The sequence below is a fragment of the Pollachius pollachius genome (genome assembly GCF_949987615.1).
Source record: "Pollachius pollachius genome assembly, chromosome: 9".
NCBI lineage: Eukaryota > Metazoa > Chordata > Actinopteri > Gadiformes > Gadidae > Pollachius > Pollachius pollachius.
Genome location: NC_136942.1, coordinates 21871545 through 21897914, shown reverse-complemented (window position 1 = coordinate 21897914; position 26370 = coordinate 21871545). Strand labels below are relative to the sequence as shown.

General features: G+C 43.4%; 1 protein-coding gene across 1 annotated transcript; it reads right to left on the bottom strand.

The window, feature by feature from the left end:
- Positions 1-2626: 2626 nt before the first annotated feature.
- Positions 2627-25948, bottom strand: saal1 (serum amyloid A-like 1). The gene is made up of 13 exons (XM_079743732.1): positions 25845-25948; positions 22720-22919; positions 22157-22258; positions 21783-21866; positions 21516-21595; positions 21370-21429; positions 21169-21284; positions 20767-20926; positions 20539-20621; positions 18349-18534; positions 15310-15500; positions 11979-12071; positions 2627-2906 (listed from the first exon to the last, which is right to left on the bottom strand). The coding sequence occupies exons 1-13, from the start codon at positions 25846-25848 to the stop codon at positions 2766-2768; spliced, it is 1500 nt and encodes a 499-aa protein (XP_079599858.1). The 5' UTR covers positions 25849-25948; the 3' UTR covers positions 2627-2765.
- Between the last annotated feature and the right edge of the window lie 422 nt (positions 25949-26370).

The window sequence follows — 26370 nt, the reverse complement described above, 5'->3', positions numbered from 1 at the left end:
ATGCTACATGAACACTCAAATAATGCTGCATTTGATAAAGGCAGGTAGCTAGAACAGCAAGCTATTCCTTAGTAATAATGAGTATTAATTTAGGTACAATGGTTTATAACTGCATTACAATTCATTTTATTAATGCTTCAGAACTGCAGTTATTCTTAAACTCTTTGTTATGATATGGTCCTAATTTAATAAAATAGAGAAAGAGAGAGAGAGAGAGAGAGAGAGAGAGAGAGAGAGAGAGAGAGAGAGAGAGAGAGAGAGAGAGAGAGAACACGATTAATACACCCAGCATATTTGCAATTATTTGTATATTTATAAGCAACAAGGTATAGTATTGATCTTGTTTTTCTCTTCTCCTAAATGTATTCCCTTAAAGTAAAGTTTCAGGTAGAGGAGCAATAACAAGTAAGCCCCAATTAAACCACTAACGTCACCATAGCGCGTGTTGGACAGGGAGGAACGTCATGCTCTTTGATTTAGGAAACAACAGGTACGTTTCTCTTGGTTTCTGTTGACACGAGCTGGAAAGCAGAACTCAGGAAATGAGGCTGAAGGGGCTTTGATTGCGTCCAACCCCGCAACGGTGTCTTTATGAACAGACAGCGACCAGGTGGCTGTGAATAGGCCATCAGTCCTGGGAACTAAAGGGCTGCAGAACGTGACGGATCATACATCTGCATTCCACCTCTGCGCGTAATCCCAGCAACACTGCCCTGCGCGTAATTACTAACCCTAACTCCATAACGACCATGACCATAGCGACCCAAACCATAACGACCAAAACCATACCGACCCAAACAATAACGACCCAGACCAAAACCAACCCGAACCCTGCTCTCGATCAAAGGACTTGAACATATACATTAATTAGATATAAAGCACATTGGTTTGCTGGTTTGACAATGGAATGAGATCGTTGTGGAATAACATACATGTGTGTTGCATTTTTTTTCTTTAGAATATTAATTCTAAATATTAATTCCGCATCAAATATAAAGCATTTTCCCCCATCTGGATTTGGGACATTATAATATTTGTAATAACGAATAGGCTCCAAATCATCTATGATTCTATAATCTAATGTAATGTGTATTCATCTAAAATCCAATCTATAAATAAACGAATAAACAATAATAATGGCCTACGTACGTATCTCAAAATGATGTGTGAATAAAGATGTTATTGTACAATACACAAATATTGTATGAGTCATCAAAACAGAAGGTCACTCAGACGCACCGCCACCAGCGTGGCACATGTTGAACCAGGAGAAGCGCAAACTGACATCTGCTGTTAACATCACACCAGCCGCGCGTCCGGCACGGAGCCGGGGAGCGCATAGTGCTGCACCTTCAGTCCGTTTGCATTAGGCTCGGCTGGAGAGGCAGCTGAGTTGACAGGGGGAAGCAGGAAGCATGTGGGCATCAGGATGATCGCTGGGACCCCGGGGCGCTGGGAGCCGGCCCTCCGGGCACGGCGCTGCGTAAAGCTCACGGCCAGTGGCTTAAGTCTCATCTTGAAAGGCCAACTGTGATTCCATCTGCATCACGTCCGCAAATACAACACACAGACGTGTTGTCTCGGAGACGAAGTGAAGTGAAGGCGGTTCTTGGAGTCATACGCGGCATTTCAGACGGAGGAAGGTGTCAATCAAACACGTACATTGGCGTCTATATTTAGGATGTTTACGTAAATGTAATTCGAGTTCACCAACAGCATCCGGGTTGGCCTACACACTGATGTTTTCAGAGTCTGTATCCTGAACACCACTGAGTAATCAAATAAGGTCGTAAATGACTGCACACTTATAATGAACAATTATTTTTTGACATTTTTTTTATTTAAAGAGGCCCAATTGGTTTATAAGAATATCGTTACCTGCGAAATACGATCATCGCTATTAGATTATTTTTTTATTTTCCAGAACTCGTCATGCACGTTGGTGCTCGACATAAAGTCGTATGTAAAGTGCTCTGCATCATCCTTTCCGAGCATATGAGTAAGGGACACGCTGACGACAACATTAAGTGTTTACCAGGGGGTGACAGTCACTGCAGGGCGACGGGGGGCGACGGGGGGGCGACAGGAGATGAAAGGCCTGAGCCAGGACACAATGAACTCATTTGGTTTCCAAATGCACAATTTCGCCCACTCAAGAGGACCTGCGCATGATTTCTAGTGTTCACTAGAGCTGGGGGAATATAGCAGCTTTTTAATTAAAGGTTGGATTGATATGGAGAACAGCTTTCTAATGTAAATCCTGAGTTGGTGAGAGTGCCTGAGGGAAAGACCACATGACTAAATAGGTATTTTACGATAACCTCGATATAAATGGCTGAACTGTTGATGGGAGTCTTCTATTTTTATCAAAGTAAAATAAGACACAAATAATTTTACTGTGGTCCATTTAAAAATGGGGCAGGTTTAATTCAAGGGCTCATGTATTAATATTGCATTACTTGACTATTAAAGCATATTTGCTCTGGTCAATAGTTCCTTGCCCAGGTGGTCCACTCGGTCACCTATGAAGGGATTCTACTGCCGAAACTTAAAGCCATATTAAGTGGAAATATTCCAATACAATAACACAATAAAATAGTAATAAAACATTCAACTTGTTGTACATTGTACATTTAATGAACAAAACAAGTCTCAAATATACACACTGACACAGACACTACGTCAGTGTTCCTTCTGGTAAATCTCCTATGATGAATCCAAAGCAGAATGTGATATCACTTGGATCTGTGACCATGAGCTCCAACCTAAGGCTGTTTCTCAGCAGGCTCCTGTAGCTCCTGAAAGGCGTGTTCTGGCTCCCCGGGGCCTCCGGCACACAATCGCTTCCTCGTCACCTCGGCCAGCTGGGGATTAGCTTCTGTCAACAAGGAAGCCAGCTGCTCCAACTGGACCAATATGGAGAAAACACACAAAGCATTTTTACAGGAACGTTGACTGCTAGGTGTGAGATGACAAAGGATGGGAATGGATATCATTTTACCGATACTGTCGCTATCATCGCTTCTGCTTATGGCGGGGCATAGACTCAAACAGTAAACCTCCTGAACAGCAATGCTTAGCACTGCTGCCACCTGCTCTGCCTCTGAGGCACATGCACCCACCAGCAAGGGCAGCACAGACTATATTTGGAGGAGTCGTCCATACTTTGAGGAAATGGTGTGCTTGGTAAATATTGGGAAATGGTATGCCATTAAAGCAGGTTGCCCCACTATTAAACTTATCAAAAGTCAACATCAACCATGTCTCAAAGACAGTGGCAACATGGATTTCATAAGATTTCCTAAAAAAGGTTGGTTGAGGTCAGACTCGAACCGGCGACCTCATGAGGGGTATTCCATCAAAGTAGAACTAACACCAACTTCCACTTGAGGCTAAAGACATTCCATCAACGCAGTTCAGCCGCGTCTTGCTCAGGCTAGTTCAAGCCAGGCTTACGTTATCATGGATTACGCGTGCTCACGAGATATGTAACCAACCCAGAACCGTGAATGTCGAATCATGGATCAAAGGTCCGAAAAGGACAGAGCGGGATCTTTTCCAGAGGCGAACAGAAGCTGCTTGTGGAGGTTTATGAGGAGTAGAAGCATATAATAAATCAAAAAGGGAACACCGTAACCATGAATAAAAACAGGGAGGCCGCCTGGCAATAAAATCGCCGATCTTCTGAATGAATAAGTAGTATTAAGCGTATCATATATAAATTTAATATTGACCGTAGATTTGTATTCAGGGAGATAGTCTCGAGGTAACGTGCCCGACTTGCACCGGGTCGTCCGGGGTCCAATCCCCACCTAATTAGTAATTTAGGAAGGATTACTGGAGAAATCAAACAACATTTCATGCCTTTTATTTTCCATTTCTTTGAAGATTCTGAATTGACTAACCATAGTATTTGTCTCAACAGAGGTGGTCTCGGCTGCCTGCCGAGAAACTCACCTGAATGGAATTTATGTGGCTGACAATTTCCCATGCAGCAGTGTCTTCATTTCACTATCAGTAACATTAATATTAACTTTAACTTTACCATGGGTTTTTGCAAGTTATATTTGGGTTCTAGGGGTATTGAAAGACATATTTATGATATAAAAAGTCAATTATTAAGCCTAATTCTCTGATCTAAAGGAAATTACAAAAATGTACCAACGCCAAAAATTTAAGGCCGTACTCAGGACGCAAATTCGCTTCGCCCGAACTACAGGTCAAATGCAAGACCACTCACCCAACTGCTAGTTCATCAATTTTACAGAATACATATCGTTGTGTAAAAATGTGTTGAAAAAAAAATATCCACGATAAAAATAGATAGCAATTCATTTAATTATTTCATTTGCATAATTTAATCTTAGACCCTTATACGACCTGGTGCACAAAATTGGTTTGTCTGCGGGCGTCTGGAATTATTGACCACAATTTGACCAAACTGTCTGGTCACATGGGTTGTACGTGGAAGTTGCTCGCCTTCTTGGTGGAAATGGCAGCCTGTTGAAGATCTTCACATTGAGAAGCTTGTGCCTCATGAACTGAAATCCTGGAGGGAACATGCTGGGAGATCCGTGTGGACAGCCTTGACCAGGGGTCGGCAACTGGCAGCCTGCGGGCCATAACTGGCCAGCAAGATTATTCTGAACCACTTAATCGTCAAATACCGCCGGCGGGCAAGTTTTAGTTACACCACCCCTTCCCCCTAACATGCTGGGTCAATTTTCGGCATCATTGGGTTGAGTGATATAGTCATGTCATACACCGTTTGAAAGCTTAGAATCTCAGGAATGTCATGCAATGTCAACCATTCGGTGGAATAAATATGTTTACCAAATATAGATCAAATATATCCTAGTGTCTTAGGTCAAAATAGCCCCCCCTCACCCTCCCTTGATGCATTCTTACTTTATCGTCGTTGTGGATATCCTTAGCAATGAGTTGATACTTCATGTTGGGTCTTGAAATATTCATAAGAGTCCACAGAAATCGAATATCAATATCATTTTAGTCTAATTACATTGTGTATATGCACAACCCATCTTATACAAAGCAGCCGAAAAATAGAAAACCTGCAATGTTTTTTTGTAGAAAACTGCGATTTAGGGTGTGAATTCCGCTATTGTCGTCTGATTCAGGATTCCAGGGTCTCATGATGACGTAGAGCCCTCACACATGTCTGTAAGACCAATACTTGCTTGTAAACAAGCCTTACAAGCCAATGAGGCGATCACTATCAAAACAGGACATGTATACTTTGATTGACAGCTACACCAGCAGACAGCAAGGGTTGGGGACGGGCCTTAGATATCCTAATAGCCAATGAAAATACCTTTCTGATGATATCCAGCATGTCAAACACCGTCTCACGTGAGAAAACAAAATGCGCAAGGGGTGTGCGTAAAGTAGCAGGCTCCTCTCCAAGAGTCCGAGTTTGGAGCAGGTGGTTGATTTGCGCGCTTGTGTGTGGTTTTATTTTTATTTATTTTTGTGAGTTTGGTTTTATGAACATTTTGAAAGCTGGCTAAACGCCCAGAGAAGGGGGGGAGGGAGGGACGGAGGGAATCATGTAAATAGTTATTTTTGTTTATTTGTACATTGTTATTGTAATTTTACTTTTATTTTTTTTTTGTAAATAGTTATTTATAGTATTTTTACTATTTCAGTTTTGGTGTTTATACCATTGCAGTTTTCACTTTTTAAGTAAAAATAATAGCTAAAACACTTTGTTTTAGCTTTTTTTTGTCAAAATTGCATAGGCAGAATAGCTAAAAATTGAATTTTTGTGGGATGATGCCTGTCTCGTAATATATCAGAACATCTGGTATGCTATTTAATGGTTCCCAAGAAAGCCCAGAGGGTAATCTTTCATTTGAGACCAAGATTATGCTTCTACATGTTTGGGTTCACTTTTGTTTACAGTATGCATTTTGTGTAGCCAAAGGTCTTTTTGGAGTCTCCAAAAGGACCCTGACCAAAACGAATGGACATATCATTACATAAAAGGAGCGGGAGACTATATTTTATGCTTTGTTGATCTTCTTTTACACACAGCATCACAAGACCTAGGGCTCAGTAGTGTTTCCAAGGGATATGGAGTTACCCAGGGTACTACAATCAGCTTGGTTGTAGAGGTGTGTGTAACCGGCTGGAAGGAAAAACAATACTGTAGCCTTCCCAGCACTGTGTCAGTACATGATAGTTATTCTGATAATGTCATACAATTCCACAGGTTCTCAGCTTTCCAAAAAGACCAAGCATGTGATTAGAGGTCAAACTATGAAGGAGCAGTGCTCTTAAGAGTAGGCGCAGTACAAAAACAAAAAAATGGCAATAAAAGGCCTTAAGACTAAGTGGTTAAGTTATATATATATATATATATATTTTTTTTTTCGAATATCGAATATCTATATCTGTTAGCTTAAATGTAAAGGGCCGGATACAGTGAGAATTTTTCTTTCACAACCATTTTTGAATTCAAATGTATCAAATCCTGCTACTACTTAGAGACACACTCGTCACTCGTCGTAAGCTGCGAGGGGCTGAGCGCGAGTTATTGGAAACTATGCAATATTGAATGAAACGGAACCCCCCTCTATAGGCCTATATACAACAACCATGGGGACCCAACATTACGTATTTTTGTGTGATACTGCACGCAGAGAAAGGCAGGAGCTGTTGACAAAAGTCCGCAAAAGATTTAAGATGCCAATCTCTGAGACTTTGCTGTTTAACGCAATCAGAGTCTGATGATGCTACTTCGCCTATTGCTCTTTTAACGGTGAGTAGGCTAGGAACGGAGGTTTGTGTATTTGCGCAGTCACCACCCACCATGGTGTGTGTATATGTGCGTGTGCGTGTGTGTGCGCGCAGTCAATCAGCACCCGCCGTGGTGTGTGTGTGTGTGTGTGTGTGTGTGTGTAGTCAGTGAGAAACCGCTGTGGTGTGTGTGTGTGATTTGTGTTGTGTGAAGTGTTTTAAGAATGGTTGGCTGCTTTCTTAGGTGCGCACTACTGCCCTCTCTCCAGCATAAGGCCTTTCTACACTGCAAGCCGGTTCGGTCGAGGCTTGGCACGCCCAGCGATTTCACCATCTTATCTCAAGTTTCCTGTGTAAAACCGAGGGGTAAAATCCCCCGTTCGTCACGGCGCAGGCTTTCTTGGTTCATTGGAGAAGGCGGGGCTGCGCACGGAGTCTAGACCTTTTTAGAATAATTTGCATATTCCTGAATGTTTTTATTTTTTTATGAATGAAGACACCCGCATGCAAGAATGAATTCATGCCCGAGTGTAGGCTACAAACGTGATTAACTATTTACAAGTGCAAAAACGCCAACATATTCTTTATTTTGATGACCACTTGTTTTTTATCCCGACAAAAGCCTCGTAAGGACAGTTCCTCTGCGTCCCTCTCATAGATCGCACCATCTTTCAACGTCTTTGTTTAATACGATTGCATCACCTTCTCTCACATGACCAGCAGCTCGCTGACTTCACTTTCTCTCCAGTTAGAACTGCTCATGATGATATCGCTGCGTTGTCTCTGTGGAGACAGTGCAGCAACACCTTTACCCCAGCCCCGCGGAGCCGTCGCATTTACATCAGAATGAAACCCAATAAACTGCCAATGTGTGTATAGGTTCCGGAGGGTAAATTGGGGTGCTAGCTCAGCAGGAAATTTATCTCGGGCAGTGTAAATGCGCGGACCGTGCAGCGAAAAAGGCGTGGATATACACTGCCAAATATGCAGACAGGAAAGGAGGAGCGGCTTTACGCGTGGCCTTTGCATACAATAAGACCATTTCTACGGACACTTTTACCTGGCAGACTCCGCTCGAGAACCAGGCTGACAACTGCACAACTTTTTCACTTTATCTTCATATTTAGGGTTAGGACAAAGAGTTATTAGGGGACGAGATCAGCAGATGAAGTCATTCAAATACCAACGGGATGTCCCCCGCTCGGCTACATTATGCAATAACATATTTATCTTTTTTAATGCAATAATCACAAACGCGTTTGCTGTTTATAACGTGATCAGGCATGACATTTAAGTCATCAGGGCATACACTTGTACATCTTTTAAGAGTAACCTAGTGCTTGGTAGGCATATGACTAAGCCAGCTGACGGGCCTGCATCGCAGTTCCAATTGTACGTTCATTAATCAATTCCTTGAACATATGTTATACCTTATATGTTGCTATGGCGCCGTGCTAGTGGCAGCCTGTTACAGCAGCTCCAGTTGCGTTTTAAGTGTTTTTAAGTGTTTTGTTTCGTGTGAAGTCAATTGTTTTAGCCTACGAGTTAGTCGAGATGGACACTAAGTGGACTAGTTGACTTTTTATTAGCTTTTTTAGTTTATACCGCTTTATAATGTTTCTCGTGTCGGGACAGTATGCCAACGCTGGCGGTATTGTTTACACGCGCGATGAGCTGTTAGCGCTCTCCAAACTACCACCTTTTACATTTACGGGAACGAGACACCAAATCCCAGAAGAGCTAAGGAGAAGATGCCGAGGATGTAGAGCCGGTGTAATGAGGAAAGCAAGGAGGAGACGGTTCAAGCCCTGCATCCCCTCGATTGTCATGGGGAATGTGAGGTCGTTGGTGAACAAGGTGGACGAACTCGGAGCACTCATAAGATCACAGCGTGAATATCGAGAATACAGTTTAATGTGTTTCACCGAGACATGGATGCAGGAGAATATTCCGGATGCAAACACAACTATGAATGGATTTATGACTGTGCGAGCTGACCGGGATCACAGGCTCAGCAGTAAGAGAGGAGGGGGGCTTGCTCTGCTTTTGAATAACCGATGGTGTCATCCTTCCCACATAACGGTAAAGGAGCGTGTCTGCACCCCTAACATCAAACTGTTAGCCGTTAGTCTGCGTCCATACTATCTCCCGAGGGAATTTACCTGTGCTGTTGCCATTGTTGTTTACATACCGCCGTCAGCTGATGCCGACACAGCATGTGACGTCATCAACTCAGTCACTGCTAAAATACTCACACAACATCCAAATGCTCTCTACATCACTCCCCACTTTTCACCAATTTGTTATGTGCCCTACCAGAGACAATAAAACACTGGATTTACTGTATGCAAACACACAGGATGCATACAGATCCACAGCCCTTCCCCCCCTTGGCAGGTCAGACCATAACCTGGTTCTGCTTAGTCCCACCTACACACCCATTGTTCAGCGGCAACCGGTAACCACAAGGACAATCAGGAGGTGGTCTCAGGAAACTAATGAGCTCCTGCAAGGGTGTTTTGAGGCTACAGACTGGGATGTGCTCTGCGAACCACATGGGAATAGCATTGACTCCATGACGGACTGTATAACAGAGTACATCTCCTTCTGTGTCGATAATGTGGTACCTGCTAGGAAAGTGAGGTGCTTTGCAAACAATAAACCCTGGATCACCTGCGACTTAAAAGGTCTTTTAAACAAGAAGTAGAAGGCATTTAGGGACAGAGAGTTGCTGAAGAGCGTACAGAGGGAATTGAGGGTGAGGTTGAGAGAAAACAAAGAGGCATACAGGAGGAAGCTGGAGGGAAAGCTGAACAACATAAGGGATGTGTGGCACGGTATGAACACCATAACCGCTTTCAAGGTGAAAGGAAATCAGGTTGAAGGCAGTCAGGAAAGGGCAAATGAGCTGAACGGGTTCTTTAATAGGTTCAGCACGGGGCATTTGGCTACCTCCCCGGCCTCTGACACCACACACGGCTGCTGGAACACCTAAATTTCTCTGCTGAGATGAATAAAGTATATCTTATCTTATCTTAACTAGCCTTTGATAATGTTCTGGCCCGCCACCTACTGGCTGGAAAAGAAATTGGCCCAAACTTAGTTGCCGAACCCTGGCCTAGATGCTGTGCGGTACCAGGGCCAGACATAAGAGACTGTTGGACGTCAGGGACAAAGGCACAGACGACTGTGGTTGAAGCATCAGCACCGGCGGAGGACTTTGGGTCATACCGCGTCCACATTTGCATGATGATACATGGAATCGTATTTGTGTAAATTATAATCAAACAAAACCTCTTAAAGCGCCAGTGAACCCAATTTCAGCTGGAATTAAACGTGATAAAAATGTCATCACATGAAATTAAAAGAAATGCGTTATGGACAGTGTTCTAGGAAGGGGAGGGATGTTTTATGACCCAAGTCAAAATTGGGATATGTTTTGTAGTACCTTCGTTGTGTATGAGCGGGATAACGAGAGATGTTGGATATGATACCAGTTTTTGCCAGACATTTAAGAAGTTTGATTGACACAAATCTGATTTCATAATGGTATGGAATGATATATTCAAGCTGACCCCCTCATGAAGGCCAAAACCTGACTGACAAGTTGCAGACACAGGCTTTGCTGCAAATCAGGCCTCTGCTCAAGGCATGTGAGGAGAAGAACATCGTAGCTGTATGCTCAAAGAGAAAAGGCTTAGAAACACAAGGAAACTCTTTGCCTATAAAGCCCCAGAACAGCCTATGAAAGATGCCATGAAGAGGCAAGGAACAGCCTTCTGCAATATGGTTGTGGACACCACCACTGAGTCATTAGAGGAACGTTTGAAACACTGTGAAGGGAGCGCAAGGCTCCGAATGCTGCTTAACTTAAAAATAATGGATGGCAACGGTGATGGTGTCCAACCAGTGTGACGAGCTCCACGGCACATAAAGCATTGGAGAGGCATACGTCATTGATGGAAAGGTGGTTGGAATCCATCCACCATAGCATCACAAAATAGCAGCTCCAAACAATAGTGATTCCAAAAGACGACTATATGCTATAGTGCTATAGTGTCATAGTTTACATCCGGGATAGAGACTAGGAGTGTAATGATAAATGTATTCATATTGAACCGAATCGGTATAACAGTATAAAATTAAATAAAACTGGCGTACAAATTGATTAATGTAATGTAGAACTAATGTTAGAGACGCAAGTTATTCAGGGACAACTAATGGCGCGTTTCCACCACAGGGTGCAGGTCGGTTCAGTTCGCTATGGTGCGGCACGGATCGCGTTTCCACCGCCAAAAGTGGGCGTGACCCGGACTGAGCCGTATTGAGCTGTACTCCTCTCGCTGTACTCCTCCGTTGGGGTACTGACTGAGAGGCCTGAAAGGGTGCCGGCAAGTTTGAGCTACACACGGCGTCCGTTGATTCGTCGACAGAATCGCACTTCCGTGAGACAGGGGGACGAAAACAAATAGACACATTATCCGCAAGGTACTTCTGGACAACGGCGAAATCTTTGTTTATTGAAGATAATGTTGCATAAACGTTTGCCGTCCTTCTTGGACGTCCTACATTGTTGATCTTTGTTCATTGTGCGCGTTCTTCTTTTTCCCTGGATTTATTAGCAGGCTACACTGTGTCGGGCTGCTATGAGGTCACAATGCTAACGTAGTTGCCCCACCCCCCCCCCCCCCCCACCATAAGGGAACTGTTGGCGGTGGAAACGCGAGCCATAACCGAGCTGCGCCGAACCTCAACTTCACAACTCCACCAAGCCTCACCGAACCGACCCGCATCCTCCAATGGAAATGCGCCAATTCTGTGTACTTTGCACATTCATAAATAAGACATGCTGTGATGTGGGGTACTTATTGTTTTCTGTTTAAATCTTAGATTACACAGTTCAGGCTGTTGCAGCTATCTCAGGGGAGAGACTGTATGACACTAGGTGGTACAACCTGAGATACACAATAAAAAAGAATTGCCGTCTGCATTTTTATTTTTTCTTTTCCCTTCATTGTACCGAACTCGTACCGAACCGTGACTTCAGTGTACCGTTACACCCCTAGTAGAGACTAGCACGCTAAACGCTCTTTCGGCCGGACTGTTGAACTTTTGACAAATTGTAATGTAATTGATGTAAAGCCAGGGGAGACAAGTGCAATGTTTGATGGCCCAGCCCGGAAATGTGGTTTCCTGACCTAAATGAGCTGAATACTTACTGCCGGCTTGAACTGAGGGAGCAGGCCGCTTACTGCTGCCTGAATCGTCTTCGGTGTCAGGTACTGTCTCTGCACCAGCTCAGCCACGTCCTCCTGGGAGATAAGGAACTTTACACATAGTAGTAGCACACACAATACACCTCATAGCCCCCATCGTTGTCCTGATTCTAATCAGCAATGTTGGGAATGTTATCTTTCTACCTGACCTAGTTCAAAGTTCAGTTCACAAATTTACTACTACTTCAGTTCATAGTTGATAATTAAAAATGACTGCCACAGCCCATATAGAACCACAGACAGCAATTATTTTATCAGTTTTAACACTGAAACTAGGCATCAGATTTCATCTTCATATCCAATTTAAAATCCTTATCCAACCAGGGTTTACATTAGCATTAAGGGGAAAGCCTTTCCCCATTGTTGCTTTAACGCTTTGTTGCTGTCCATTCAGTTTACACTAGTGGCAGCTGCAGCTTTCCCCCCTACAGTATATTCTCAAAAACATGTGGAAAAACTTGAATGGTCTTTTTTAATGAGGAATTGTTATAAGAAAAATAAGACAGTAGTCCATAAAGGTGCAATAATAATTTTCTATTTCAAATTCCATTTTGGTACATACTGAAAAGGAATACTGGAATCCTGGAAAAATATACCAGGCAGGTTCAACAAACAAGTTTGTTGAACCTGCCTGGTATATTTTTTTGAACAAGTGTGTTACAAGTGGCGGGGCTTGCACTTATTTAACATGCCCGGTATGAAAGGTTTCAAATACTTGGAATGTTCAAATATTCTATGAAACTTAAAACTGGACAATTTATTCATTAGAGTTGGATTTAAATTAAATTCAGGACCACTATTGGCGTGGATGGGATGAACATTGGAATGAAATTAATTGTTTGGAGTGCAGAGGCAGAACGAATCAAGGAATGGTCGCAGTTGACTTCATATCGGCCCAAAGGCAATACAATGTGCTTTACAAAGGAGATAGGCGAGAATATAGCCTAGACCCACCCCTTTCCACACAAATTCTATAAGGAGCAATACAAATAAACCAACAGTTTTTGGCCATAGAAGGCAAATCCGTTAAACAATATCCCCGACCTCGGAGATGATCAGAACAGCCAGTCAGGTAAAATTGATTGAGCCACAGAACAACAACATTCTTATTTTTACATGCGATAGGCCTGCGCGCAGTTGTTAGTTTGCACATAACATGTTTGCATATTGAGTCTTCTTTTCTCGACTCTCCAGCATTCCCTAAATTAATGGTCTCGGTGCGGAAAGACAGGTGGGATTTCCGACGCTCCTTTTACAGTACGGGAACGAATGAATCACAGCGGTTACCTCGAAAACCACGCAAGTCTGACACGTCAAATTTCGTCAATACGTTCAACACGCAAGACTGACCAACCCCGGGAAAGCTTGTGGAATGATGTCATACCGTTCAAATGTTATCCCCACGAACCTGTTTTTGAGTGCGGTAAGTAATACTTTTGTGCAGTACTTTTTTTGTAATAAACAGTTGTGTTTTTTGTTTCATTACATAATAATATGACTATACAGCAGATGAATTAGTACTTAAGCATGTCCTAAAGTGTGCAATGTCAGAGTTTTGAAGTTTAGAGGCAAAAAAGTGTCAGTAGTCGCTGTTGGGACGATTGAAACACTTGTTTCTAACGGCCCGCACGTCAATGAAAATGTAATCGTCCAACTGATATAAAAGAAGGAAGGTGAGTTTTAATCGAAATGCGCATCTGACAATGACGCACAGGACATTTTTTTTTTTTTTAAACTATTTGTATAATGAGAAATTATGTGAAATTTTAGCAATGACGAGAACACTAGTATGTTGTCCGGTATGTTGCATAAAAACAAGAAACGAGAGGTCAATAGTTTGTTTAAAATATGCTGTTTCATTCGTCCCGCACATGTTTCAAACTTCCCGACTAGGCAAGGCGTTTGAAACAAATGTCAACTTACGTTCAAAGTTAAAAAACAGTGCGATCATCCAACATATGTATTAAATAACGCTTGTTACTAAGAGAATACACATGTGAGTTGTTGATCACATGATAAATTATTTGTATACGTAACGTCACCTTTGAAAGAGACGTTTAACTGAATAGTGTTTCAATCGACCCGGCAGTGTCCATCAGTCCCAACGTTTAGAAACAGAATCGAAAAGTCAAAGAGTGAATTGGGTCAGTGGGGATTTTGGGAGAGACTGGAGAATTGCCTTATGTCTTGGGCAAAAGGTTCATAGCGAATGAGGGTCGGCGACTATCCCTATTGACGAATGTCAGTGTAGGACAGTAAAGCGCATGAAACTAAGAATTAATCACATTAATTAATTAAAGTACAATGATAATAGAAATGCAATATATATAAATGATTAAAAAGTAAAGTACCGCCACTCCGACAATGAGTGGTGGGACGTAGTGGTGGGGCCTGGTGGTGGGACGTTTGAAAACAATGCCGCCACTCCGACATTTAGACGTCAATGTCAGAGTGGGGGTATGTCGGAATGGAAGGTGTTTTTTTTGCTCAACAATTTTTTTTTGCAAAAAGCTAGAACTGCAATATAATGTCAGCAAATAATATAATATTTGGGATATAAAAGTTAGTAATATTGTATTAGTTACCAGAGCGAGGGAGGCAAACTATAAGCGACACCAAGCAGAGAAGCGAGAGAGGTGGAGGAAGAATAGATATCTTGTTTCCCTTAACATTATAACACAACATTAGCGGGATCTTGGGAGGAAAAGTAATGCTTAGCGAAATGCTAACCTTAGCTTAGCTGTTAGCGCCGCGCCCATCAACTGTGACTGGCTTGCTGCAGAGCGTGAGCGTCTTGGGAATACCCGGTCAATATAATGGACATAATATGGACACATAAGCGTGTCCATAATATATTTGTTATGGATTTATTGTACAAATTCCCTGAAAAGATGCACGTTCCAGGATGAATTGAAAAGCTCCCGTAAGGGCTGAGATGACAGAGAGGACAGCTGATTTGGAACGGAACAACAGCTGTTTGCTTCCACAGGGAAACGGAAGGAACTCCAACTTACTTAGGCCTACTAATTAACGTTCGAAAGCTATTAAATCTTCAACAAAATATGTAGATAATGTCAAAATCGGTTCCAGGGAGTATACAGGGATTATTAATGTTGTTTTTGATGGTGTGTTTTTCTGGAACGAGTATTCGAATACTCGCTTGGAAAAACCAACGATTATTCGAAGCCTAAAAAATTGCATTCGGGCCAGCCCTACACCACTGCTAATCAGGTCATCTCGTCTCTCACACACGCATCCCTGGTGGGTTAGCTACCTTGAGGAGAGTGTGGAGGATTTCAGCCAGAAGCTCTGCTGTTGTCTCCAGCAGGGCCTGGAGCTGGTCGTCTTTTGGTTTGACGTCTTTGACCGCGTTGCTCTGGGTATCAATCTCTTGTAGTATCTTGTTCTCCACGTTCTCACTGTGATACAGCAGCACCCGCAGTATACTGCCAACCAGAGGCAGGCCTACACACACACACACACACACACACACACACTTTATTCAGCTTTGAGGTAATGGCATGGTTGGCGATAGTAGTGACTTAATGAGTACAGAGAGGAGTTAGCCTTACAACGTGGCTACATTGGCTTTTTGACCTCTTACTTGAGATCAGACTAAAGGTACGGCCACACTGAACGCGTTACGCGCGTAAGATTATGAGCGTAACGCGCCTAACCTGACGCTTGATCATTGTGTGTCACAAAAATGGTTCAACGCGGCTGCGCAGCTAGATGAGCCCGCCCAGCGGAGGTGTCTTGCTTCGCCCTGAAGGGGCTTATAATGACCAGCGACGTTCTATACATTATCCCACTTATTACACGGCTACTTGCCAAAATGAAAATAACTTCACTTGGTGTGTCTTTTTACAATTTATTCGTTACCAGCATTCGTAGTGTTGATTAGCAGAGAAATAGTCCGCCAAAGACGTTGACGTCGCTTAGCAACCGAAGACGCTGGGGTTGACAAGTTACCGGACTCCTACCCATGCAAGTGAACGGAGCGTTCCACAGCATTGAGAAGACCCGAGTAATAAAGGCCTATAATATTTATGTTGATTGCATAGATTTCTCCTCAGATTAGGCCAATAAAGCAATGATTAACAAAAAAAACTAAACCAATGATTCCCTATGCAAAAATGCCAATTTTCAACGCCTCTAACGCGCGTAACACGTTCAGTGTGGCCGTACCTTTAGATCTGATTTGTGTCAGCATTTTGAGTCACCACGCAATGTGTAACATTTCAACTAGCTCGTAGTGCATCACCTGGAAATATCTGTATTCATGCACCCACCCTGAGAGAGTGTGACTACCAGGGCTTAAAGCTACATGTGTGAGGACCACCCCCATGCGAACACCCCTTACCCAGTAGTACTCCCCTATTACAGCATTGGACCATGCATGCATGGTGTGATGGGCAAATTATTTTTATTTAAATTCTGTGGAATGCTAAAATATTTCTTAGATTAAAGGCAGATGTTGAATATAGACTTGAGAATAGATGGATTATTTAGACGTTAGATTGACAGACATTTGGAACACTCAAATGTCATTGCCAGCAATGGCTTCTACGACATGTTGGTTGTGCATTGATTTAATGAAGAACTTGAACTTGAACATTTGTTTAATCTCACACTGCGTCTTGCATTTGGAAGATGTATCTATGCATTAAATCAAGTCACATGGGCATATCAGTGAACATCAGCACATTAGTCACATGACGAGGCCTGTAGGCCTACCAAGAGGAAGAGATGAATCCTCAGACACAACGGCTGTGTTTGTTTGAGTGGTTACTCAAAGAAAGCCTACATTGTTGAGTAGGCGATAAGTAAGGTTAATGTCATGGTTGCCTTTATTGTTATTATCTCATTTCTACAATCATTTTAACAAATTAATTAGAACGAATCTAGCTGTGGAGAACTTATACACTAAATGTATAATCATATGGGAAGAATGAATCATAACTCCAATCTGGGCCTATGCAAACAGACACGCTCTTATTGTATTTAGTTAGATATTATAGCCTATCGTAAAGTTGTTTGATTCATTTAAGAGACATTTTATATATTTGGCTTATAATGTATGTGGACAGAACACATTATAAACTATCAGATGCTCAATTAAGTTTGATGGTCCATCATACCCCTTTCCTGCTTCCTATTGTCAACAGCTCATTGAGAGGATGTATCTCTAATTAGTCTTGGGTACACAGGGTAATGTTTAACAAATATTTTCCCGAGTACCACACGCTGTCCTGAGATTTCATGCGAAGGAACAACGAAGAATGAAGCAGAAGAGAGTGAACGCTTCTCATATGTAGATGTGTGTCAGACACCATGACAAACAGTTATATATACTGTGACACTTGAGTCGATACTGATAACAAATTATAATGAATCAAGCAGTGGGGAACTCATCTCTGCGTATGGCGTTGTGTGTCAGACAAAACAACACATACTTAATGTATTTGGTTTTATATTATAGCCGATCGATCAATTTGATTGATTCATTTAAGAGATGACGCATGGATGTAATTTGTTTCAGACAGATCTTATCTGCAAGGATGAATGAATGATGTCAATTTAAGAGCCATTTAATGGCTCAAGTCTGTGTGGTCTCTCACGGATGTGGGCTCGCAGGGGTTCTTTTCCTGCGAGTCTTCGCATGCCTGCGGTGCATCCATCCTACGCTGATCGATAGTGACTTAACAATAATATCATCAATCAAATCACATCCTATGACTGAATTGTTCTACAAATAAAACAGGCTGGTACCCCTCTTGGTTGACAACAATCTTTCTATGGACCCTCTCAAGCCCTCCTGGGCACGCCCCCCTCCCACCCCCCCGCCAGCAGAGCTCAGCTCGTTCACGTCACACATCTAGGTCCATTGGACACAACAATGTTTTGTCTTTTTGGAATTCTGAAAATCTCTTCATACTAACTGTAAGAGTTCAATGGTCCACATTCCTACTTGAACCAATGATGGTGTGTGTGATTATACTGTACTTATGGACAAGCCAGGCATAACAATCAAACAAAAAACTCCACATCCTGTTCATCCAACATTAGCAACCGCAAAGTGTCAACAGAGGATTCTTGTGAAGGGAATTTCCACTGGCAGGCAGACCTCTCCGTCACCACCACATTCATCCTGTCCGCACACCAGCACCAGGTGATGCACTCCTGGTGCACAGCCCTACACTGCACAACAAGTACTACACACAGCACAGGCGGAGAAATGGTCCCCTTAGCGTGGTCATGTTTCAGATCGTTTTGACGCTTGGCATTCAGCCCAAGGGGCCGGTCCACTTACATGAATCCACCGGGCTGTTCCACTGGGGCTGGAGCCTGTAGAGGGCCGACAGCACTGCCAGCGCCTGGACAAGAAGAACCTTCTGCTCCTGTAGGACCAGCGGTGGATCGTCAGGCTGGCAGAGGTCGTCACAGACCAACACACACAGAAAGTCCCACACCGCCTTGCCTGGCCCGCCTCGAGCGGCTGGGAGAAACAGACGTATGGTCAAGATTAGGCTCAATTATTCTGTACAAGCAGCCAGAAGGTTTGTTTAGTTAGTTAGTTAGTTAGTTAGTTAGTTAGTTAGTTAGTTAGTTAGTTAGTTAGTTAGTTAGTTAGTTAGTTAGTTAGTTAGGCCTTTAAGTTCCCTAGGGAACCTAGGCCATCGATGAAACCCCTCCATCCTCTTCGGCCTTGTGCCTTCCGATCCAGTTGTTGCTATGTCAGCCCTTTCGTCTTCATCTCCTGCTCTGTGGTTCTTCTCCAGGTGGCTCTAGGACTTCCCCTCTTTCTCTTGCCTTGTGGGTTCCATGTTAGGGCCTGCTTTGTAATTGATTTGTTTTTTCTTCTGTGTGTGTGGCCTTTTCCATTTCCATTTTCTCCTCCTGATTTGGGTCTCTATTGGTTCTTGTTTGGTGAGTTCCCAAAAGTTGGCATTCGAGATCGTGTTGGGCCAGTAGATTCCCAGGAGGCGTCATAGACAGCGGTTGTTGAATGTCTGTAGTTTGTTGAGTATGTTGGTGGTTGTCTTCCAGGTTTCTGATCCGTAAAGTAGAGTGGATTTGACATTTGAGTTGAAGGGTTAGAAGAGTTGAATTTTTAGTTTGGTCTTGAGTGATGTTTTTTGTTTTCCAGATTTTATTTAATACGGTTAAGCACCTTCCCTGGTGTTGAAAGCAGCATTATACCTCTGTAGTTTTTACACTCCCTGAGGTCCCCTTTCTTTGGAATCTTTATAATGTTGCCATCTCTCCAATCTGGCGGGAAATTTTCTTCCTCCCAGATGATTTGCATGAGATGGTGAAGCATGTTGGTGGAGGTTTCGATGTCTGCCTTGGGGGCTTCGGCTGGTATCTCATCCTCTTCTAACTCTGACATCCAGCAATGAATGCCTAAACCTTTGGCTAATGCAGATGTGGTCAATCTGATTTTCTGTGGTATGGTCAGCAGAAACCCAAGTTGCTTTATGGATGTCCTTGTGTGGAAAATGGACCCACCGATGACCAAAGTTGTTGTCTGCACAAGCCGCTGCAAATCTTTCTCCCATTACCAGTTCGTAGCCATTGTTGTTTCCTCCTATCTTGGCATTCATGTCTCCCATCAGGATTATTATGTCCTTTTCTTTCTTGGCCTGGAGTATGTGGTATAGTCGGTTGTAAAAGTTATCCTTGGTTTCATCGGCTGCGTCAATGGTGGGGCCGTAGCATTGTACTACCTGGAGGTTTATTTTCTTGTGTGTAGTATGGAATCTGGCTGTGATGATCCTTGAGTTGATGGGTTCCCAGCTAATAAGGGCCCTCTGTGCTTCTTTGGAAAGCATGAATGCTACTCCCTCTGGATGTGGTGCAGAGTCATCTGGGTGCCCGGAGCACAGTATGGACTCTCCGCTTGCCAGCTTGACCTGCCCTGTCCGAAGCCATCTGGTTTCACCCAGACCAAGGAGAGATAGATTGTACCTCCTCATCTCCTCCGCTATCACTGCTGTCTTTCCTCCTGCATACATGGTCCTCATGTTCCATGTTGCTATGGTGGTGGGTCGTTTAGTGGTCAGAAGAAGCTTCGGAAGCACTGTCTCCTTGTGGTTTTCCATGTGCGTCGTCATTTTTTCTTTAGCTTGGGACGCTGAAGAGTCTTCCTTTCCAAGACTTTGGGATTTTTTAGTTTTCATCAACGTTTCTGTAGCATGTAGGATTTTGCGAGTTGGGGTTGCTAGGCCCAAGCCCAACCTTCCACTATTTCTGGTTTCTGGAGTTTTGGAGTTGGTTTGTTAGTCCTCTCCCCTATCCTATTGTCTTCCAGGTAATGGGTTACAGTCTCATACCACATGAGGCCAGACAGGGTTTGGGTTGTGTACAAGCTGTCTCAGCACTTCAAGCCCAACCAACTCCTGCTGCTGTGTAGTGAAAGCTGTAACCAGGGCAAGTGTTTCATACCAGCAGCGCGAGACAGAGCCAGAAGGTTTGGTAAACAATTATAATCTGGCCTTACCAAACATCTGCATGCCTTCGTCTGTGGTCGTCAGGAGTTCTAGCACATGCAGGTACACTTCTAAACCCCCCAGGCTTTCACTCCTGTAAATACACAAGGCATTTTAATTTTCAAACATACACAAAGGGTGTCCTTGGAAAATACCATTTCAGAACTCAAGCATTGCCATTGTCTTTGTGTATTACGATTATAACCCGGTCATGACAGAATATCTCTTAAATCTCTTACCTAAGCTGCTTTGCAGCTTCAAGTAAAGATGCCGCCACATCCAGATGGCTTTCACTGTCATCTGCCTCTCTCAACTGTGTTATAATCCAGCTCTTCATCAGCTCCTCATCAAGGTCAAATAGCTTGTCAACCAACTCTCCAACCTTCACGAGTAGATCCACTGCACACAGAACATTTACCGACACAATTACACATTGAAGAACTTTAATGCATAATTGGGTTAATGATGTATAGCTAGTCATTTGGAATGGAAAAAGGAAAATGGAATCTTTACAATCGTCATGTATCTGTTATGCGTTGACTATGAACCATATACAGGTTCTATGTTCAGATGACTATATAAGGAAAATGTGTACATAAATGCCTGTGTATAAATAAGGCATGGTGCTTCACAGATCATACAGTTGGTCGAGCTGCACATGATGAAACAGAGGCTGGTGCATAGAGCGCTCTGCTGTCGTATCCGCTCCATCCACAGCCCACAAGCATCTCTCTGGGACACACACGTCAGCAGCATTCTGGGAAAACAGAGGAGAAGAGGAAGCAGGTGATTTATATTACCGACACATTTTGAGTCGCAAACGTTCTCACACACGTCATTACCTGCTGGTCTCTAACAGAGTGGGAGGGTCGGAGTCTCCAAGCAGAAGCAACAGCACTATCCTGTGGACAACAGTGGATGTATGCTAAGAGTCCAGAATGCATTGCGTATGGAGCGCATGAAGTCTGTTGTGAATGTTCTGTCCTACCCCAAGTCTTCATTCTGGCTCAGGGCTAGACATGTGTCAGGGAAACACGCGATGTTGCCAAGGATTCCTACACAAATCTCCTGCAGGAAAATAAACGCAAGAACATCTGTCAATGTAGTCTACTTCATCACCACGTGTCGACTTATGTCGAGCACTATTACCTATTTTTAAATGCTTGTATCTAAACAGACCAACAGCAAATTCAGATAGATAAAGTAACAACCAGGTAGCAGTCAGGTATCCTTCAAGTGAAAATATTCCACTCACTGTTAGGCGAGGACATTGGGATTTGGCAATGACCCCAAGAAGGATATCAGCGGCTTTGAACTCCTGCAGGAAACCAGCTACATCCTATAAACATACAGATAGACATTAGTCACCTGAGAATGAGATGAAAACTACTTCAATAGGGCTGGGCAGCAAGGGGATCACAACACACTATGACAGACAATAATCCGGATATTTATTAATCCACATTATATACACTTCCACACAATTATCAAATGATCTAAACCTCACCAGCCCAACAGTTTCAATTTTAGTGCCAATGCACTATGCTTCAAGACGTTTACATACACACACACACACACACACACACACACCTTTTGAAAACCTTTAATGTTTTAAGCTGCACAACACACCTTGTCCATTGCCATATCCCAGACTCTACACAGATCTTCCTCTTCATCATCAGCAAGTTGCATTGGAGTGTCAGATTCTTCAGATTCATGTTTTGTCACCATCTATAAGAGAACAGTATATCACCTTTAGGTTGCAGCAGAAGGGCCTAGGTATAAGTTACCATATAGAGACACAGCACCACAGGGTCAAGCAAAGCCCAAAATGGTCTAAACTTGGTCCGGTTGACCAAAGGTGTGATTATGATAAATTAAAGGACCACATTCCTAATACTCTAATACCCTTATAATATTTATATTCAAGTCACAGTTTATCATAGTGGTCCATAATATTTTAACATTAAAAATTCAATACTAGTTTTTTCCTTCCTTCAAAGTGGATAATGTGCAAGGTATACTCAAAAGTTTATTTCTCTGATAATGGCCTATTTTAATAAAATGTTTCTACTTGATATATCAATGCACGTAAATACAACAAAAAACAGTAAAAGTCGAGGCCGAAAAACATTGTTGCATCTTACCTGGACCAATCAGGTTAGAGTACTAAAAACATCCTTTGATCTTACCTGGACCAGTCGGGTAAGAGTACTAAAGAGCCAGTGCTTGCTGTAGACGGTTTCTCCTATAGCATCTCCCGCTTCCTCAGTCTTCTCTCCATCTGCACTATCGGGTGGAGGTGATGGGTTGCGGTCCATGACAGACGAACTCACCTCTGGTGACCAGAAACTTTCATTTGCCTCATCTTCTTCTGGTCTTTCATTATGATCTGACATAGGCAGGCAAAGAATGGAAACATAACATGATTAAGGATGAATGCAAAGCCTGATTATCTAATAGTATTATACAATTATACAATCTCTGTTACCCTACTGCCCGTGTCTGACCATCACTTTGTTGCTTTTTCTCTCCCCTTAAAGTCCTCTCGCCCCTCCTCTCTAGTCCCCACATTGTCACCACCCGCCGCAACCTCAAAACTCTCTCTCCCTCTACGTTTGCCTCAACTATCGACAGAGGAATCCTCTGACACTCTGCTATCCTCCCTCTCCTCCTCTTTGGACTCCCTCTGTCCCTTCCACGCCAGACCGGCGCGATCTTCACCCCCCCCCCCCCCCCCCCCCCCCCCGGCTGTCTGAATCTCTGCGGACCTATAGAGCAGAGTTGCGGGCAGCTGAGAGGAAATGGAAGAGATCAGACTGTCCTAATGATCTATCTCACTATCTTTTTCTTCTCTCTGATTTCACCTCCACTGTGTCAACAGCCAAATCTGCCTTCTACCGGACCAAAATTAACTCCTCCGCCTCAAACCCGAGGAAACTGTTTTCCTTGTTCTCTTCCCTTCTCAACCCTCCCTCCCCTCCTCCTTCTTCCTGCCTCACTGCTGATGACTTTGTTACCTACTTTACCCAGAAAGTAAAGGACATTAGCTCCTCTTTTATCACTGCCACCATCCTCCCTCCCCCACCTCTGTCTTTACCCAATTTATCCCTCTCACCTCAGACGAGATCAACAGAATTATAACATCTAACCATGCCACCACCTGCCCCCTTGACACTATCCCTTCCTCCCTCCTCCAGGCTGTGTCAAACGACATCCTGCCATTTCTCACCACACTTATTAACTCCTCCCTCACTTCTGGCATTGTTCCAACATCCTTCAAGACTGCCAGAATAAAGCCTCTCCTCAAAAAACCAACCCTTGATACCACTGACCATCCAGAATTACAGACCGGTATCTCTTCTTTTATTCCTCTCTAAAACATTGGAACGTGCCGTCGCTAACCAACTGTCCTCCTATCTCTCATCTAACAACCTGCTTGACCCTCACCAGTCAGCCTTCAAAAAAGCACACTCCACTGAGACGGCTCTCCTCGCGGTGACTGAGTCCCTCCGTGCGGCCAGAGCCTCGGCCCTCTCATCGGTTCTCATTCTCCTTGACCTGTCTGCAGCATTTGACACTGTGAACCACCAGATCCTCCTCGCCACTCTCGCCGAACTTGGCATAGCTGAATCTGCCCTTTCCTGGTTCACATCCCACCTGATGAATCGCACTTATCAGGTAACATGGAATGGCTCCTTGTCCAAACCTTGCACGCTTGATACTGGTGTCCCTCAAGGCTCTGTACTGGGGCCTCTTCTGTTCTCCCTCTATACCAGATCTCTGGGCTCTGTAATTACATCCCACGGCTTTTCCTATCACTGCTATGCTGACGACACTCAGCTATTTCTCTCTTTTCCCTCATCTGACAAAGCCCTGATTGCAACACGCATATCTGAATGTCTGGCAGAAGTCAGCACCTGGACAACTGCCCATCACCTGAGGCTTAACCTCAACAAGACTGAGCTCCTCCTAATACCAGGGAAAGATTGCCCACACATGGACTTACTGGTCGCTGTTGAGAACATCACTGTATCTCCTTCTCCAACTGCCAAAAACCTTGGTGTAGTGTTGGACAATCAGTTATGCTGCACCGCAAACATCACAGCGGTGGCCCGATCCTGCAGATTTGCACTTTACAACATCCGCAGGATCCGGCCCTTCCTCACAAGGGAAGCAGCTCAGCTTCTAGTCCAATCACTGGTCATCTCCCGCCTCGACTACTGCAACTCGCTCCCGGCTGGACTCCCTGCCTCTGCGATTAAACCCTTGCAGCGCATCCAGAATGCGGCAGCGCGCCTCGTGTTCAACCTACCAAAGTTCTCACATGTAACCCCCCTCTTCCGAGACCTCCACTGGCTCCCTGTAATAGCTCGCATCAGATTCAAGATGATGGTACTGGCATACAAGGCAGTCGATGGAACTGCCCCTGCCTACCTCCAAGCATTAGTAAAGCCACACACCCCAGCTCAATCCCGCCGCTCAACTACCTCAGCTGGACGTCTGGTACCGCCATCGCTAAGAGCAAGCAAAGGTCGATCAGCGAAGTCACAACTTTTCTCTGTTTTGGGACCTCAGTGGTGGAACGAGCTCCCTACCGATGTCAGGATCGCAGAGTCGCTCACCAGCTTCCGCAAAAGACTCAAAACTCACCTGTTCAGAGTTCACCTCGACTCTGCATAGAAACCAATGCACAGCCACCATTGAATGTTGTACGTCCTGGCACTTGTACATTGCACTTATTCAAGGTACTTAATTGTGTAGCGTCTACAGTAGCTGCTATCTTTGCTTTACACGGGGAATGGGTTAGCCTAGCGATTGTAATACTTGCACTTGGTTCTATGAACATCTTTACTGTACCGACAGCGATATATTGTTTCACTTCTTATGACAAATGTACTTATTGTAACAAATGCACTTATTGTAAGTCGCTTTGGATAAAAGCGTCTGCTAAATGCCCTGAATGTAAATGTAAATTGATAGATTACAACTCGATTAAACCCCCGGAGGGGAAATTCAAAAGTAAACAAATAAATATAAAGATATAGATATATACAAATAGCAATGTTTGGAAGATTACTGATGAAGACATTCCATCGCATAACTTTCACTTTTTATGTTGACAATGTGTACCTTGGCCTGATTTAGCCTAACAATAGATGTCATGCAATGGACCACTAATGGTTAACATTAATATACATTAGCAAGCTCACGTTAGCTTCGTGTGTGGCTAATGGTTCACTTCAAAACAAGCACCATGTCAAAGAGCGAACGAAAATGAATAAAATTGTGAATGAATGAAGGAATGAAAACTCACTCATTTCGACCACCCCTTTTGTCAAATAGGATCTTAAACCCCCAGAAGACAAGTCATTGCTGTCGCATGAGATGTAAACATGGATGTAAGGCGGCGTTTCAATCTTCCGCCTTTACCAAGTATACACATGCGCATGTGCAGCGCCCGTTGCATTCTGGGAGGAAAACTTACACCCTTTAATTTATTCATTATTTTAATATATTTGATGACATACATGATGTATGGTTAATCTTAATGGCCTTTTAGTTTGGTTGCAGTTAGGCCATGGACTCACAGGTATACACAGCCTTCTTTCAGTGGCCATCCAACTATATAACACCTTCCCCTTCTGCTGGAGGGACAGCTGAAACAGTGGACACTAAAAGATCTCAATATCATACTCATCATACCATATATCATTACCTTTTCAACAATATTACTTTTCAATATCATGTGCGACTATTTAAAACCTTTTTTGAATATCATTGCTAATATTACTTCAAAAGTCATAAGTAAATGAGTTTACTTATTTAACATTTATTTGTAT